At 46.2% G+C, this 13111-nt stretch overlaps 1 protein-coding gene across 1 annotated transcript in view; it reads right to left on the reverse strand.

Moving 5' to 3' along the window:
• Positions 1 to 12999, reverse strand: part of PGGT1B (protein geranylgeranyltransferase type I subunit beta) — a 61491-nt gene extending 48492 nt beyond the window's left edge. The window contains exons 1-2 of the mRNA XM_040421643.1: positions 12838 to 12999; positions 7019 to 7137 (exon numbers count right to left, since the gene is read on the reverse strand). Of these exons, the coding sequence (XP_040277577.1) occupies positions 7019 to 7137; positions 12838 to 12965 (247 nt within the window). The 5' untranslated portion in view covers positions 12966 to 12999. The remainder of the gene's footprint in view (positions 1 to 7018; positions 7138 to 12837) is intronic.
• Positions 13000 to 13111: the final 112 nt, after the last annotated feature.

A 13111-nucleotide genomic window follows, 5' to 3' on the forward strand; every position in this document is an offset into this window, starting at 1 on the left:
TGTATTATCTTTAACATACAAAAGACTGATCCGTCGTGAACTCCACTGAAAGTCAATGGGGAACGGATCGGTTTTCTATTGTGTCAGAGAAAACTGATCAGTCCCCATTGACTTGCATAGCGGGTCATGACTGATCCGTCTTGCTCCGCATCCCATGACGGAAATAAAACTGCGGCACGCTGCGGTTTGCCCTCTGGTATGGGAACGCAACCAAACGGAACGGAATGCATTTTGGAGCCACCGTTCTGTTCAGTTACGTTTTGTCCCCATTGACAATGAATGGGGACAAAACTGAAGCATTTTTTTCCAGTATTGAGACCCTATGACGAATCTCAATACCGGAAAATAGAAACGATAGTGTGAAAGTAGCCTTAGAGTACTTATACTGCCCCCAGTGTAGGTGTGCGATATACACGTGGGGTGCCAAATATATGCAGCAGTTATAATCTAGGCAGCACCATCAGTATAGGCCCTTAACTTGTCTTGCCCAGGCCGACGATGATCCAGTAATCACCCTGGTAGATGATATGTCAATCCTAAGGCCCCTTTCACACGGGCGAGTATTCCGCGCAGATGCGATGCGTGAGTTGAACGCATTGCACCCGCACTGAATCCCGACCCATTCACTTCTATAGGGCTGTTCACATGAGCAGTGATTTTCACGCATCACTTGTGCGTTGCGTGAAAATCGCAGCATGCTCTATTTTGTGCGTTTTTCACGTAACGCAGGCCCCATAGAAATGAATGGGGTTGCATGAAAATCGCAAGCATCCGCAAGCAAGTGCGGATGCGGTGCGATTTTCACGAACGGTTACTAGGAGACGATCGGGATGGAGACCCGATCATTATTATTTTCCCTTATAACATGGTTACATGGTAAAATAGCGCTGGAGGGGTTAAAAAAAAAAAAAAGAAAAAATAATTTAACTCACCTTAATCCACTTGATCATGCAGCCGGCATCTCTTCTGACTTTCTTTGCTCTGTGCAGGAACAGGACCTGTGGTGACGTCACACCGGTCATCACATGGTCCGTCACCATGGTAAAAGATCATGTGACGGACCATGTGATGACCGGAGTGACGTCACCACAGGTCCTGTTCCTGCACAGAGCAAAGAAAGAAGTCAGAAGAGATGCCGGGCTGCGCGATCAAGTGGATTAAGAGGAGTTAAATTTTTTTAAAAATTTTTTTAACCCCTCCAGCGCTATTTTACTTAGCATTCTGTATTCAGAATGCTATTATTTTCCCTTATAACCATGTTATAAGGGAAAATAATAATGATCGGGTCTCCATCCCGATCGTCTCCTAGTAACCGTGCGTGAAAATCGCACCGCATCCGCACTTGCTTGCGGATGCTTGCGATTTTCACGCAACCCCATTCATTTCTATGGGGCCTGCGTTACGTGAAAAACGCACAAAATAGAGCATGCTGCGATTTTCACGCAACGCACAAGTGATGCGTGAAAATCACAGCTCATGTGAACAGCCCCATAGAAATGAATGGGTCGGGATTCAGTGCGGGTGCAATGCGTTCATGTCACGCATTGTACCCGCGCGGAAAAGGGGCCTAAAGGTTTTCCCGGTAGCAGGGACAGTTTCCCAGGGGAAGCTCAACTCAACGTGAGGAGCCAGTCTGCCCAGGAGTGCATGTGCGACCCCACTTCCTTACCTGCATACCCAAGTGGGCACAGGGTTTTCTAGGGACAACAAAGGAGACAGTGGGATCGCCCTTGTCAGGGAGGCAGTTCCGCTCTTAGGTAGGGTGGAACAGGGACTTGGTAGAGTTTTTTACCCTCTGGTTCCCTTAATTATATTTTTGGGATCTTTTTAATTGTAGTAATAAAAGGTTACATTTTAGGCCTCATGCACACGGCTGTCGTGGGGTTCCATGCCTCCGTTCCACACCGCAGCTCCGGATTGCGGACCCATTCAAGTGAGGGGAGCACACGGCCGGTGCCCGCATATTGTGGACCCGCTGTTTGTGGGCCGCAATACGGCCACGGCCGTGTGCATGAGGCCTTAGGGGAAGGTTTTTTTTGTTTGTTTTCTGTGATATACTTATTTGAGTACTTCTCCCAGATCTCTGGACCCACTGAGGGTAGACTTCTCAGGTCTGTGATACTGCAAGGCTCAAAATATCACTGGCTATGGATGGCCAACCCCTTTAAAGTAGTTTGCTCAGTAAATAATATTTAGCCAAAAAATGAATCCTCAAATTCTTCCGTACCTAGTGATGTAAAATGTGTGCATGGTAATGTATAAAAACACTATCTCGCTAAAAACAAAGACCCTATTTTAGCTGTACATGTAGCTTCAGACGCAGTCTCTATACAGGATTACAATCATCCAGGTACAGAAAGGCACTAAGGTAGAACTGGCCTAGGTTACCAGTGATCTATATAGGACAGCCGTGCCGAGAGGACACAGATCGCATCTTCTCCGAATTCCCACCAAACCCCCTCAGCACAGGGAATCCCAGTGATGTCCTCACTGACGTTAAGGTTCCCCAGAAAGTCTAAATGCGGAAGCAACGTTTTCAACAGTTTTCTGTCACAGTACAGGTTCGGGCAGCCTGTGTGACAGCCAGATGCTGCCGATGGCACTGCGGGAGCGCGAGATGCCACCAAATTCATCACAGAAATTAATGGGCTTCAGGCACAAGGAACAGCTCAGATGCCCATCAATTTACATAGTGTGGTCACAGAGAGGTTAAATGGGCTGCCCAAACAACTGGAAGTCGCATGTGACTCGCCGGCCACTTTTCTGTGTCCTGGCTGTGTTATTACAACCAGATCACTGCTTAAAAATAGTTGCAAAAATATTTGTGGGGTTTTTTTGTCGCTTGATACAGGTTACCATGTAGCCCCAGCCTTAAAAGGGATGTGTCACTTCAGCGAATAGCGTTGATCATGTAGAGAAAGTTAATACAAGTCACTTACTAATGTATTATGATTGTCCATATTCATTTTTCCATCACATCAGAGGTCACGCTACATTTTTTCTGGAAGAGTAAAAATACTCCTCTTACCATTTTTGAGAAGTATTTTCAGCCGATAAGGAGTACGAAAGTTACAGTAATTCAAATAGTTAATACAAAGGCCTACATAACATTAAGGGGTTGCTATTTATGCAGGGAAACCATTACTAGTGCTCTAGAACTGTCTTCCATGCATAAATAGCAAATTTAGACAATTTAAAATTTAGCCGAGGTCACTGTTGCGCTGAGGGGGTCGGCCCCACTGAGGTCACTGTTGCGCTGAGGGGGGTCGGTACCACTGAGGTCACTGTTGCGCTGAGGGGGGTCGGTACCACTGAGGTCACTGTTGCGCTGAGGGGGTCGGCACCACTGAGGTCACTGTTGCGCTGAGGGGGTCGGCACCACTGAGGACACTGTTGCGCTGAGGGGGTCGGCACCACTGAGGACACTGTTGCGCTGAGGGGGTCGGCACCACTGAGGACACTGTTGCGCTGAGGGGGTCGGCACCACTGAGGACACTGTTGCGCTGAGGGGGTCGGCACCACTGAGGACACTGTTGCGCTGAGGGGGTCGGCACCACTGAGGACACTGTTGCGCTGAGGGGGTCGGCACCACTGAGGACACTGTTGCGCTGAGGGGGTCGGCACCACTGAGGACACTGTTGCAGTGATTTTATGAGGTTTAAAGGCTTTGTCCTGTTCTGGGGGTAATGTGGCTGATGGGGTTATGACTTATGAACAGCTTCCTCTAATTACAGAACAGGCCGTCTCCGGTTGCTATAGGTAACAGCTGTAATATACTCAGTCCTCATGACGCACGCTGCCTGCACATTAGGAGCTGTATACTACAGATAAGCGCGGGAAACTGAAACGTTGTCGGTGACAACACTCACCATGCTGCTGGCCGTCACTTATGGGTAACCTGTGCGAACTGTGCCGTTACCGAACAGTTACTACTAGCAGGACTGGTCCCTGACAGGGCGCACACCGCGGACGAGCACCGCTATAGCTCACATATCCATATGTGTTCAGGCTCATACAGCATGTGAGGCTGAACAAGTTAAAACAAGGCGCTGCAGCAAGGCCACTTACCCCACCAGTGACGATCGCGTGCACCTCCTTCCTTACTTCAGAGCGGTATGCCATAAGCTACGGCAGCCCGCTCAAACTGACCAATCACTAAGCTCCTTACTGTAAGGAGCTTTGTCATTGGTTGTTTCAGGCAGCAGCCACATCGCTGCGCTGCCCATGCCGTTCACAGCGCTCACTGCGCTGATGAATGGCAGGGAAAAGTCTAAGGCGTATTGGTACGCCTTAGACTTTTTCCAGGGAGTAAAATGGCCTGAACAGGCATCTATGACGCTTGTACAGGCGTTATTGCGACCTCTGCATCATATTATACATTGCTCGTTTCCATGGTTACGACCACCCTGCAATCCAGCAGTGGTGGTCCTGCTTGCACACTATAGAAAAAAGCACCAGCCTATGTGCGCTCCCACGGTCCCAGCCACTAGAGAAGCTGATGCTTTTTTCCCCCCACAATGTGCAGGCACGGCCACCGATGCTGGATTGCAGGGTGGCCGTAACCATGGAAACGAGCAGTATATAATGTGATGGAAAAATTAATCTAGCCAGCCAATGAGGCAATATGGACAATCACAATACATTAGTAAGTGGTTTGTATTAAAGCGAACCTTATAGATTATCCTCATTCTTTTTCAATGCATTCTTGTGCCGCTTTCCTGGGATGTATATTCATGAAAAAAACGACTTATAAAGTCCTCCGGGACCGCGCCGCCTGTACAAGCGCGGTCCCGGCGACTGAGCTGGGTGTCAGTTACACTGCTTAGAGGAGGGGTTAGGGCAGGGGAGTTACAGCCCGGAGTGAGGGAAGGGCTACCCCCTTGACTTCTACCGTGACTTCAGGAGCTGGAGACGAGGACTTTAGAAGTCGTTTTTTTCATCAATATACATCCCAGGAAAGCGGCACAAGAATGCATTGAAAAAGAATGAGGATAATCTATAAGGTACTGGTGATAGTTTATTAATTGAAATCCAGGTGAAAGGTTCGCTTTAACTTTCTCTACATGATGAATGCCACTTGCTGAAGTGAGACAACCCCTTTAAAGGGGTTCCAGTAGCGCCGCGGCCTTCTCACTGTTTACCGCCGGCCCACTGACGTCACGACTATTATCAACTAGCGTGGGCGGGGCTAAGCTCTATTCAAGTGAACAGAGCTTAGCCCCGCCCACACTAGTTGATACTAGTCGTGACGTCAGTGGGCCGGCAGTAAACAGTGAGAAGGCCGCGGCGCTACTGGAGCGCCACTGCCTTCTCAAACAGCTGATCGGCGGGGGTCCCGGTTGTCGGACCCCCGCCGATCAGAAGCTGATGATCTATCCAGAGGATAGATCAGTTAAAACAAAGTGCAGAACCCCTTTAAAGATCTAGATAACAAAATGCAATCTTCAGTTATAGGATCTCCAACACCCCCATATATGAAGACCACCTGCTCCAACAGGCTATATGGACAACCACTGCCCTGATGGGACAAAACTCTTAAAAGTGATATTTTAATCTTAAAGAGGTTATGCCATAAAAATGATTTATCACCTATCCACGGGGTGAACTACTAAGCAGAGAACCTAAAACATCAGCATACCCAGAATGTTATCCCGTTACATAGTTTAATACAGTACTTGTATAACGAGAGTAACGTGTCCAGTATCTGATGGGACAGCAACATTTTACAACACACCCAGTTTATTCACGTGAATATATACAGTACTTATATTTAAAGGGCAATCTCTCACCTGGTTTGGGGCCACTAAACCACCAGCATGGCCGGATTCAGCTGAGGTTTATGTTCCCCAATGTACAGATATCAAACCTGTCCACTTCTGTAATTATTAAAACTGAAGTTGTAACGTACAGGGAGAGGAGTCCGGCACTCATCTCCAGCAGCCTCTGGCCTGAGCCCATTTTGCCGGTGAAGCAGAGGACAGTATACCGCACTTCAGTGCGCATGTGCCAAATGTACAGGGCATGTACAGTGAAGTGTACCAAGCGGATCGGTGCAATGCCACTGCATATGAGTTTCTTCATGTCTTATACTTTGCAGGGGCGAATGGGCTCGATATGAGTGTGCTTGGGACTCTAAATCCAGCAGCAAAAGGGCCGTCTGGTGGTTTAGTGGTCCCAAACCAGGTGACAGGTTCCCTTTCAGGGGGATGTCCAGCAAACAACATTTATTAACTAGCCACAGGACAGTTGGGGTCTTTTCAACGTGCTGGGGGTCCTAATGCTGGAAGCCCCACTGATTAGAATGAGGGTCCTGAACTTGAGCTATGACTGACGTCCAATTCTGGCACCAGATATGGTAAATCTGGTGGAAAGGTTATCTACTTCCAGATATTCCCGATTCCTTTCCTCGCCACTTGTGCTTTTACTGTCCACTAACCTACCTAACCCTGATCTTCTCAGTGCATGGTACCACCATAACTCCTAGGCAGCACATCCTTTGTCTTGGGGTCATGTTGGACTTAGATGGGTCCTTTACTCCTTATATTAGATCCAGAATTGTCCTTTTCTCATTGTGCTAAGAGCCAAGACCCTTGCTGTTACTCCATTCTTGGCTTGGTTACCATAACTCGAGTGTGGAGAAGGGGGACTGGAGTCTGCAAGGAGCGGCGGTCAAGCCTGCAACCTGCTGCTCCCCTCAGCAAAGCTGGACTTGGCCATTTTTCAGTTCTATAGAAATTAAATGCAGTGGCAGGACGCGCGTGTGTGACCACCGCTCTATACAAATCCCTTCTCATTGTGGTCGTACAGAAGAGAGGAACTGGGGGGGGGGGGGGTGCTTAAACCCACATTGTAGTGATTGTGGCAGTCCTCTCTCACACATCCTGTATACATGAGCATCTATCAGCAGACCAAACCCCAATGTGGCTGCTGCTGACCTCTGTGGAACAAGTAGATGAATGAACAGTATATAGCGGTTCCCACCATCGGGTACTAGACATCAGAGTAAAACTCTACTTACTGTCTTCAGTGGGGAGGACCTGAAGTGAATAGATCCACTCTATTATTTCAGCTTTGTCCACAACATGCAACGATTCCAACATGTCCAGTCCAGACAGAGCAAAAAATGCAATAGTTAACCTAAAAGCACAGGAGGAAAATGTCAAAAACCATGAGTTTTCACTGAACCCCTATTCGGAGCACATAGTCAATGTACATGTTCCCAGGCAGACAGGACAATAAAACCGCTACAGTAAAGGATTGAAGGTGCCTAATGTGTCCGGCTTCCTTTCCTAAATTCTAGAGCCCCCATTGTTCCCAATACTACTGGACATTCACTTTCTACCAATGTAACAGGTTAAGGTGTCTGTCTCATATATACAATCCTTTACCAAAATCAACCCAACCCGATGATCAACTATCACAGGGGCACACGGCCGCGCAGTTTATACAGAATTTTCACATCCCAAATGCCCAAGTGTTATTTGCGGATTTTATTGCAGATTTTCTGCACATCTCATTCTTTCCATTGCAAAGGGTGAATTTAGAAAATCTCATTAAGGGTTCATTCACACGACCAGAACAGGTGCGGACCCATTCCTTTCAATGGGGCCGCAAAAGATGACCGTGTGCTGTCCACATCCGTAGTTCTGTTCCACGGTCCAGTGAAAAAGATAGAGCATGCCCTATTCTTGTCCGCAATTGTGGGCAAGAATAGGTATTTTCTATCATAGTGGCGGCCATGTGCGGCCTGCAAATTGTGGAACGCACACTGGCAGGTATCCATGTTTTGCGGATCCGCAATTTGCAGACCGCAAAACACTACAGTCGCGTGAATGTAGCCTAACTTTGCGGTTCCACAGACATAAGGGAAAGGTCTGCTCCTGTTCTGTGTTTAGAGCCGCACCTGGTGTTGGCTCAAAATCACTGACCCGTGAATGAGGCTTTACACTATGGATTTTCCATACAAAAACCCTGAGGCCGGGTTCACATGATGCAGGGGTGGCCAACCTGTGGCTCTTGAGCCGCATGTGGCTCTTTGCTTCTTCAAGTGCGGCTCTAGCTGCGGAGCCAGGAAGCAGTCAGGCGGCTCACTCTCCACCCCAGGCTCAGATCTCTTTTCCCGATCGGGCACTGTTGCTACTTTTCAGCTCCAGCTCACTCTCCACTATGTCCTGATACACACAGTGTGAGAACGTGGTACGTGGAGACACGCACTATGACCTGACGTTGTGCTCCTCAGGTCACAGTAGAGAGCGTGTCAGACCTGCAGAGTAGCAGGAGCCCAGTGCCTGATCAGGAGAGGGAAGAGATTATTTTTTAAATTATAGAACTGAGCATGGGGGTCTGATCTAAGCATGGGAGGTTCTGATCTGAGCATGGGGGAAGGGGCTTTGAGCATGGGGGTCAGATCTGAGCATGGGAGGGGGATCAGAGCATGGGTGTTCAGATTTGAGCGGGGGAGAGATCTGAGCATGGGCGTTCAGATTTGAGCGGGGGAGAGATCTGAGCATGGGCGTCTTGTTTAAGCATGGGGTGGTCAGGTCTGAGCGGGGGACAGATCTGAGCATGGGGGGAGATCTGAGCACTGGGAGTCTGATTTGTGTTGCCCGATCCCAGCATTGGAGGGGTCTTATTTGGAAGTCTGATGAGGTTTGGGAATCTTATTTTAGATCAGATGAGGATTGGGGATCTGATTTAGGAGTCTGATCTGAGGTCTGATGAAAAATATATTTTTTACTTTTTCTCTGCTAATGAAAAATAAGAAAAAAAATATTTTTTATCAGACCTCAGATCAGATGAAAAATCTTTTTTCTCTCTTCTTTTACTTTGTTACAACCTAGGTGCATCTTGTAGGGCGAAAAATACGGTGACTCGAGAGTAAATGTATAGCTTGTGGCTCCTGGTAGTTATACTTTATTTTTTTCCCCGACTCTTTGTGTCTGTAAGGTTGGCCACCCCTGACATAATGTATAAAAATACAGCAAAAAATATGCATATTACATGCAGTATATGCCTGGGAAAGCCAGCAGACTGCACCCTTTCCGTTGCAAAAGGTGAAACCCGGAAGAGAGATTTGCAGCATAAATTGACACGCTGCAGATTTAAAATTCGTGCCGTAATTCACGCAGTATTTTTTCTGTGGTGAGATTTCCTAAAATTGAACCCACTTTTTTGGTACTGTACAAGGCAGCAGAATTGCCATGATGGCAAACCCAGAGCAATTCAGTCATATGTGAACCCAGCCTTAGGCCAAGTTCACACGAACGTATGGCTTTTATAGTTTTTTGCGGTCCGTTTTTCACGGATCCGTTGTTCCGTTTTTGAGTTCCGTTGTGTTTCCGTTTCCTTTCCGTTTTTCCGTATGGCATATACAGTAATTACATAGAAAAAATTGGGCTGGGCATAACATTTTCAATAGATAGTTCAGAAAAAACGGAATGGATACGGAAGACATACGGATGCATTTCCGTATGTGTTCCGTTTTTTTTGCGGACCCATTGACTTTAATGGAGCCACGGATCGTGATTTGCGGCCAAATATAGGACATGTTCTATCTTTCAACGGAACGGAAAAACGGAAATACGGAAACGAAATGCATACGGAACACATTCCGTTTTTTTTGCGGAACCATTGAAATGAATGGTTCCGTATACGGAACACAAAAAAACGGCCCGTACACCCGCAAAAAAAAAAACGTTTGTGTGAACTAGGCCTTAGGCTACTTTCACACTGGCGTTTTGGCTTTCCGTTTGTGAGATCCGTTCAGGGCTCTCACAAGCGGTCCAAAACGGATCAGTTTTGTCCTAATGCATTCTGAATGGATAAGGATCCGCTCAGAATACATCAGTTTGCATCAGTTCCGTCTCCATTCTGCTTGCAGCGTTTTGGTGTCCGTCTGACGAAACTGAGCCAAACGGATCAGTTCTGACACACAATGTAAGTCAACGGGGACGGATCCGTCTTGGCTACGTTAAAGATAATACAAAAAGATCAGTTCTGAACGGATGCAGACAGTTGTATTATCTGAACGGATCCATCTCTGCAGATGCATGACGAATCCGCACCAACCGCGAGTGTTAAAGTAGCCATAGGCTGGTTTCACACGGGCGTTGCGGGAAAAGATGCGGGTGCGTTGCGGGAACATGCGTGATTTTTCCCCGCGAGTGCAAAGCGTTTTAATGCATTTTGCACACGCGTGAGAAAAATCGGCATGTTTGGTACCCAGACCCGAACTTCTTCACAGAAGGTTGGGTTTGGGTTCAGTATTCTGTCAATTTTATTATTTTCCCTTATAACATGGTTATAAGGGAAAATAATAGCATTCTTTAATACAGAATGCTTAGTAGAATAGGGCTGGAGGGGTTAAAAAATAAATAAAAATAAATTAACTCACCTCCTCCAATTGATCGCGTAGCTGCCGGTCTCCTGTTCTTTCTTCAGGACCTGTTAAAGGACCTGTGGTGATATCACTGAGCTCATCACATGGTCCATACATGTGATGTATCATGTGATGAGCACAGTGACGTCACCACAGGTCCTTTGACAGGTCCTAAAGAAAGAACAAGAGACCGGCAGCTACGCGATCAATTGAAGGAGGCGATTTAATTTTATTTAATTTTTTTAACCCTCAATTGACCTTCTACTTAGAATTCTGTATTAAAGAATGCTATTATTTTCCCTTATAACCATGTTATATGGGAAAATAATACAGTGAATAGAATTTCATCCTAGCAACCATGCGTGAAAAATTGCACCACTTGCTTGCGGATGCTTGCGATTTTCACGCAGCCCCATTCACTGCTATGGGGCCTGCGTTGCGTGAAAAACGCACAATATAGCGCATGCTGCGATTTTCACGCAACGCACAAGTGATGCGTGAAAACCACCGCTCATGTGCACAGCCCCATAGAAGTGAATGGGTCCGGATTCAGTGCAGGTGCAATGCGTTCACCTCACGCATTTCACCCGCGCGGAATACTCGCCCCATGTGAAAGGGGTCTTAGGCTTCCTGCACATGGTGCAGATTACGTGCGTTTTTTCTGTGCGGACTTTCATGCAGCAAAACTGCAGCGTATGCAGTACCAGCAAAGTGAATGAGATTTGACAAATGCATATTTTACCAGTGGAAAACGACCTGCCGTGCAATCCGCAGCATGCCAACTGTTTATGCGATTCTGCACCGCACACACAGTGGTTTTCCCTACAGATCATCCGCCCAAAAAAAAAAAATTACTCTGTGTAGTATACTAGATGTATGATACACGAGGATTACTCTGTGTAGTATACTAGATGTATGATACATGAGGATCACTCTGTGTAGTATACTAGATGTATGATACACGAGGATTACTCTGTGTAGTATACTAGATGTATGATACACGAGGATTACTCTGTGTAGTATACTAGATGTATGATACATGAGGATCACTCTGTGTAGTATACTAGATGTATGATACACGAGGATTACTCTGTGTAGTATACTAGATGTATGATACACGAGGATTACTCTGTGTAGTATACTAGATGTATGATACACGAGGATTACTCTGTGTAGTATGCTAGATGTATGATACACGAGGATTACTCTGTGTAGTATACTAGATGTATGATACACGAGGATTACTCTGTGTAGTATACTAGATGTATGATACACGAGGATTACTCTGTGTAGTATACTAGATGTATGATACATGAGGATTACTCTGTGTAGTATACTAGATGTATGATACACGAGGATTACTCTGTGTAGTATACTAGATGTATGATACATGAGGATCACTGTGTAGTATACTAGATGTATGATACATGAGGATTACTCTGTGTAGTATACTAGATGTATGATACATGAGGATCACTCTGTGTAGTATACTAGATGTATGATACATGAGGATCACTGTGTAGTATACTAGATGTATGATACACGAGGATTACTCTGTGTAGTATACTAGATGTATGATACACGAGGATTACTCTGTGTAGTATACTAGATGTATGATACACGAGGATTACTCTGTGTAGTATACTAGATGTATGATACACGAGGATTACTCTGTGTAGTATACTAGATGTATGATACATGAGGATTACTCTGTGTAGTATACTAGATGTATGATACATGAGGATCACTGTGTAGTATACTAGATGTATGATACATGAGGATTACTCTGTGTAGTATACTAGATGTATGATACATGAGGATCACTCTGTGTAGTATACTAGATGTATGATACATGAGGATCACTGTGTAGTATACTAGATGTATGATACATGAGGATCACTCTGTGTAGTATACTAGATGTATGATACACGAGGATTACTCTGTAGTATACTAGATGTATGATACACGAGGATTATTCTGTGTAGTATACATGAGGATCACTCTGTGTAGTATACTAGATGTATGATACACGAGGATTACTCTGTGTAGTATACTAGATGTATGATACATGAGGATCACTCTGTGTAGTATACTAGATGTATGATACATGAGGATCACTCTGTGTAGTATACTAGATGTATGATACATGAGGATTACTCTGTGTAGTATACTAGATGTATGATACATGAGGATTACTCTGTGTAGTATACTAGATGTATGATACATGAGGATTACTCTGTGTAGTATACTAGATGTATGATACATGAGGATTACTCTGTGTAGTATGCTACATAAGGTTCTCTTATAGGGATAACGCTATGACAGCGGACTATGCCGCGGCTAAGACAAGCTGAGAACCTGCCACATACTTTCCTGCAGTAACCAGGTCCTGTGCCTCCCCGGATACCCTGGTGCCCACCCCAGCAGCCGTGCCCCGGTATCCGGCTCTGTGCAGTTACCTGCTGGTCTCCAGTGACGAGCACTGCTCCGGGAGAGCTTGGAGGCTCCGCTGGAAGTAACGGACATGTCGATCTGGGAGGAAAAGTAACCTCTCCCCAAGCAACTCATCATCCTCCTCCTCCGCCATCTCCCTGAAGCCTCTTGAGCCACACCACTTCCCGTAGACCTGGGCTGATGTCACCGTCATGTGACCAGTCACGTGTGGGGAGGAGTCGGGCTCTGTCATGTGCCGCTTGGAGTCGGAACAGGAAGTTTTTGTGCTGGTTCCTGTGG

This window comes from Bufo bufo, chromosome 2 (genome assembly GCF_905171765.1).
Source record: "Bufo bufo chromosome 2, aBufBuf1.1, whole genome shotgun sequence".
Lineage (NCBI taxonomy): Eukaryota > Metazoa > Chordata > Amphibia > Anura > Bufonidae > Bufo > Bufo bufo.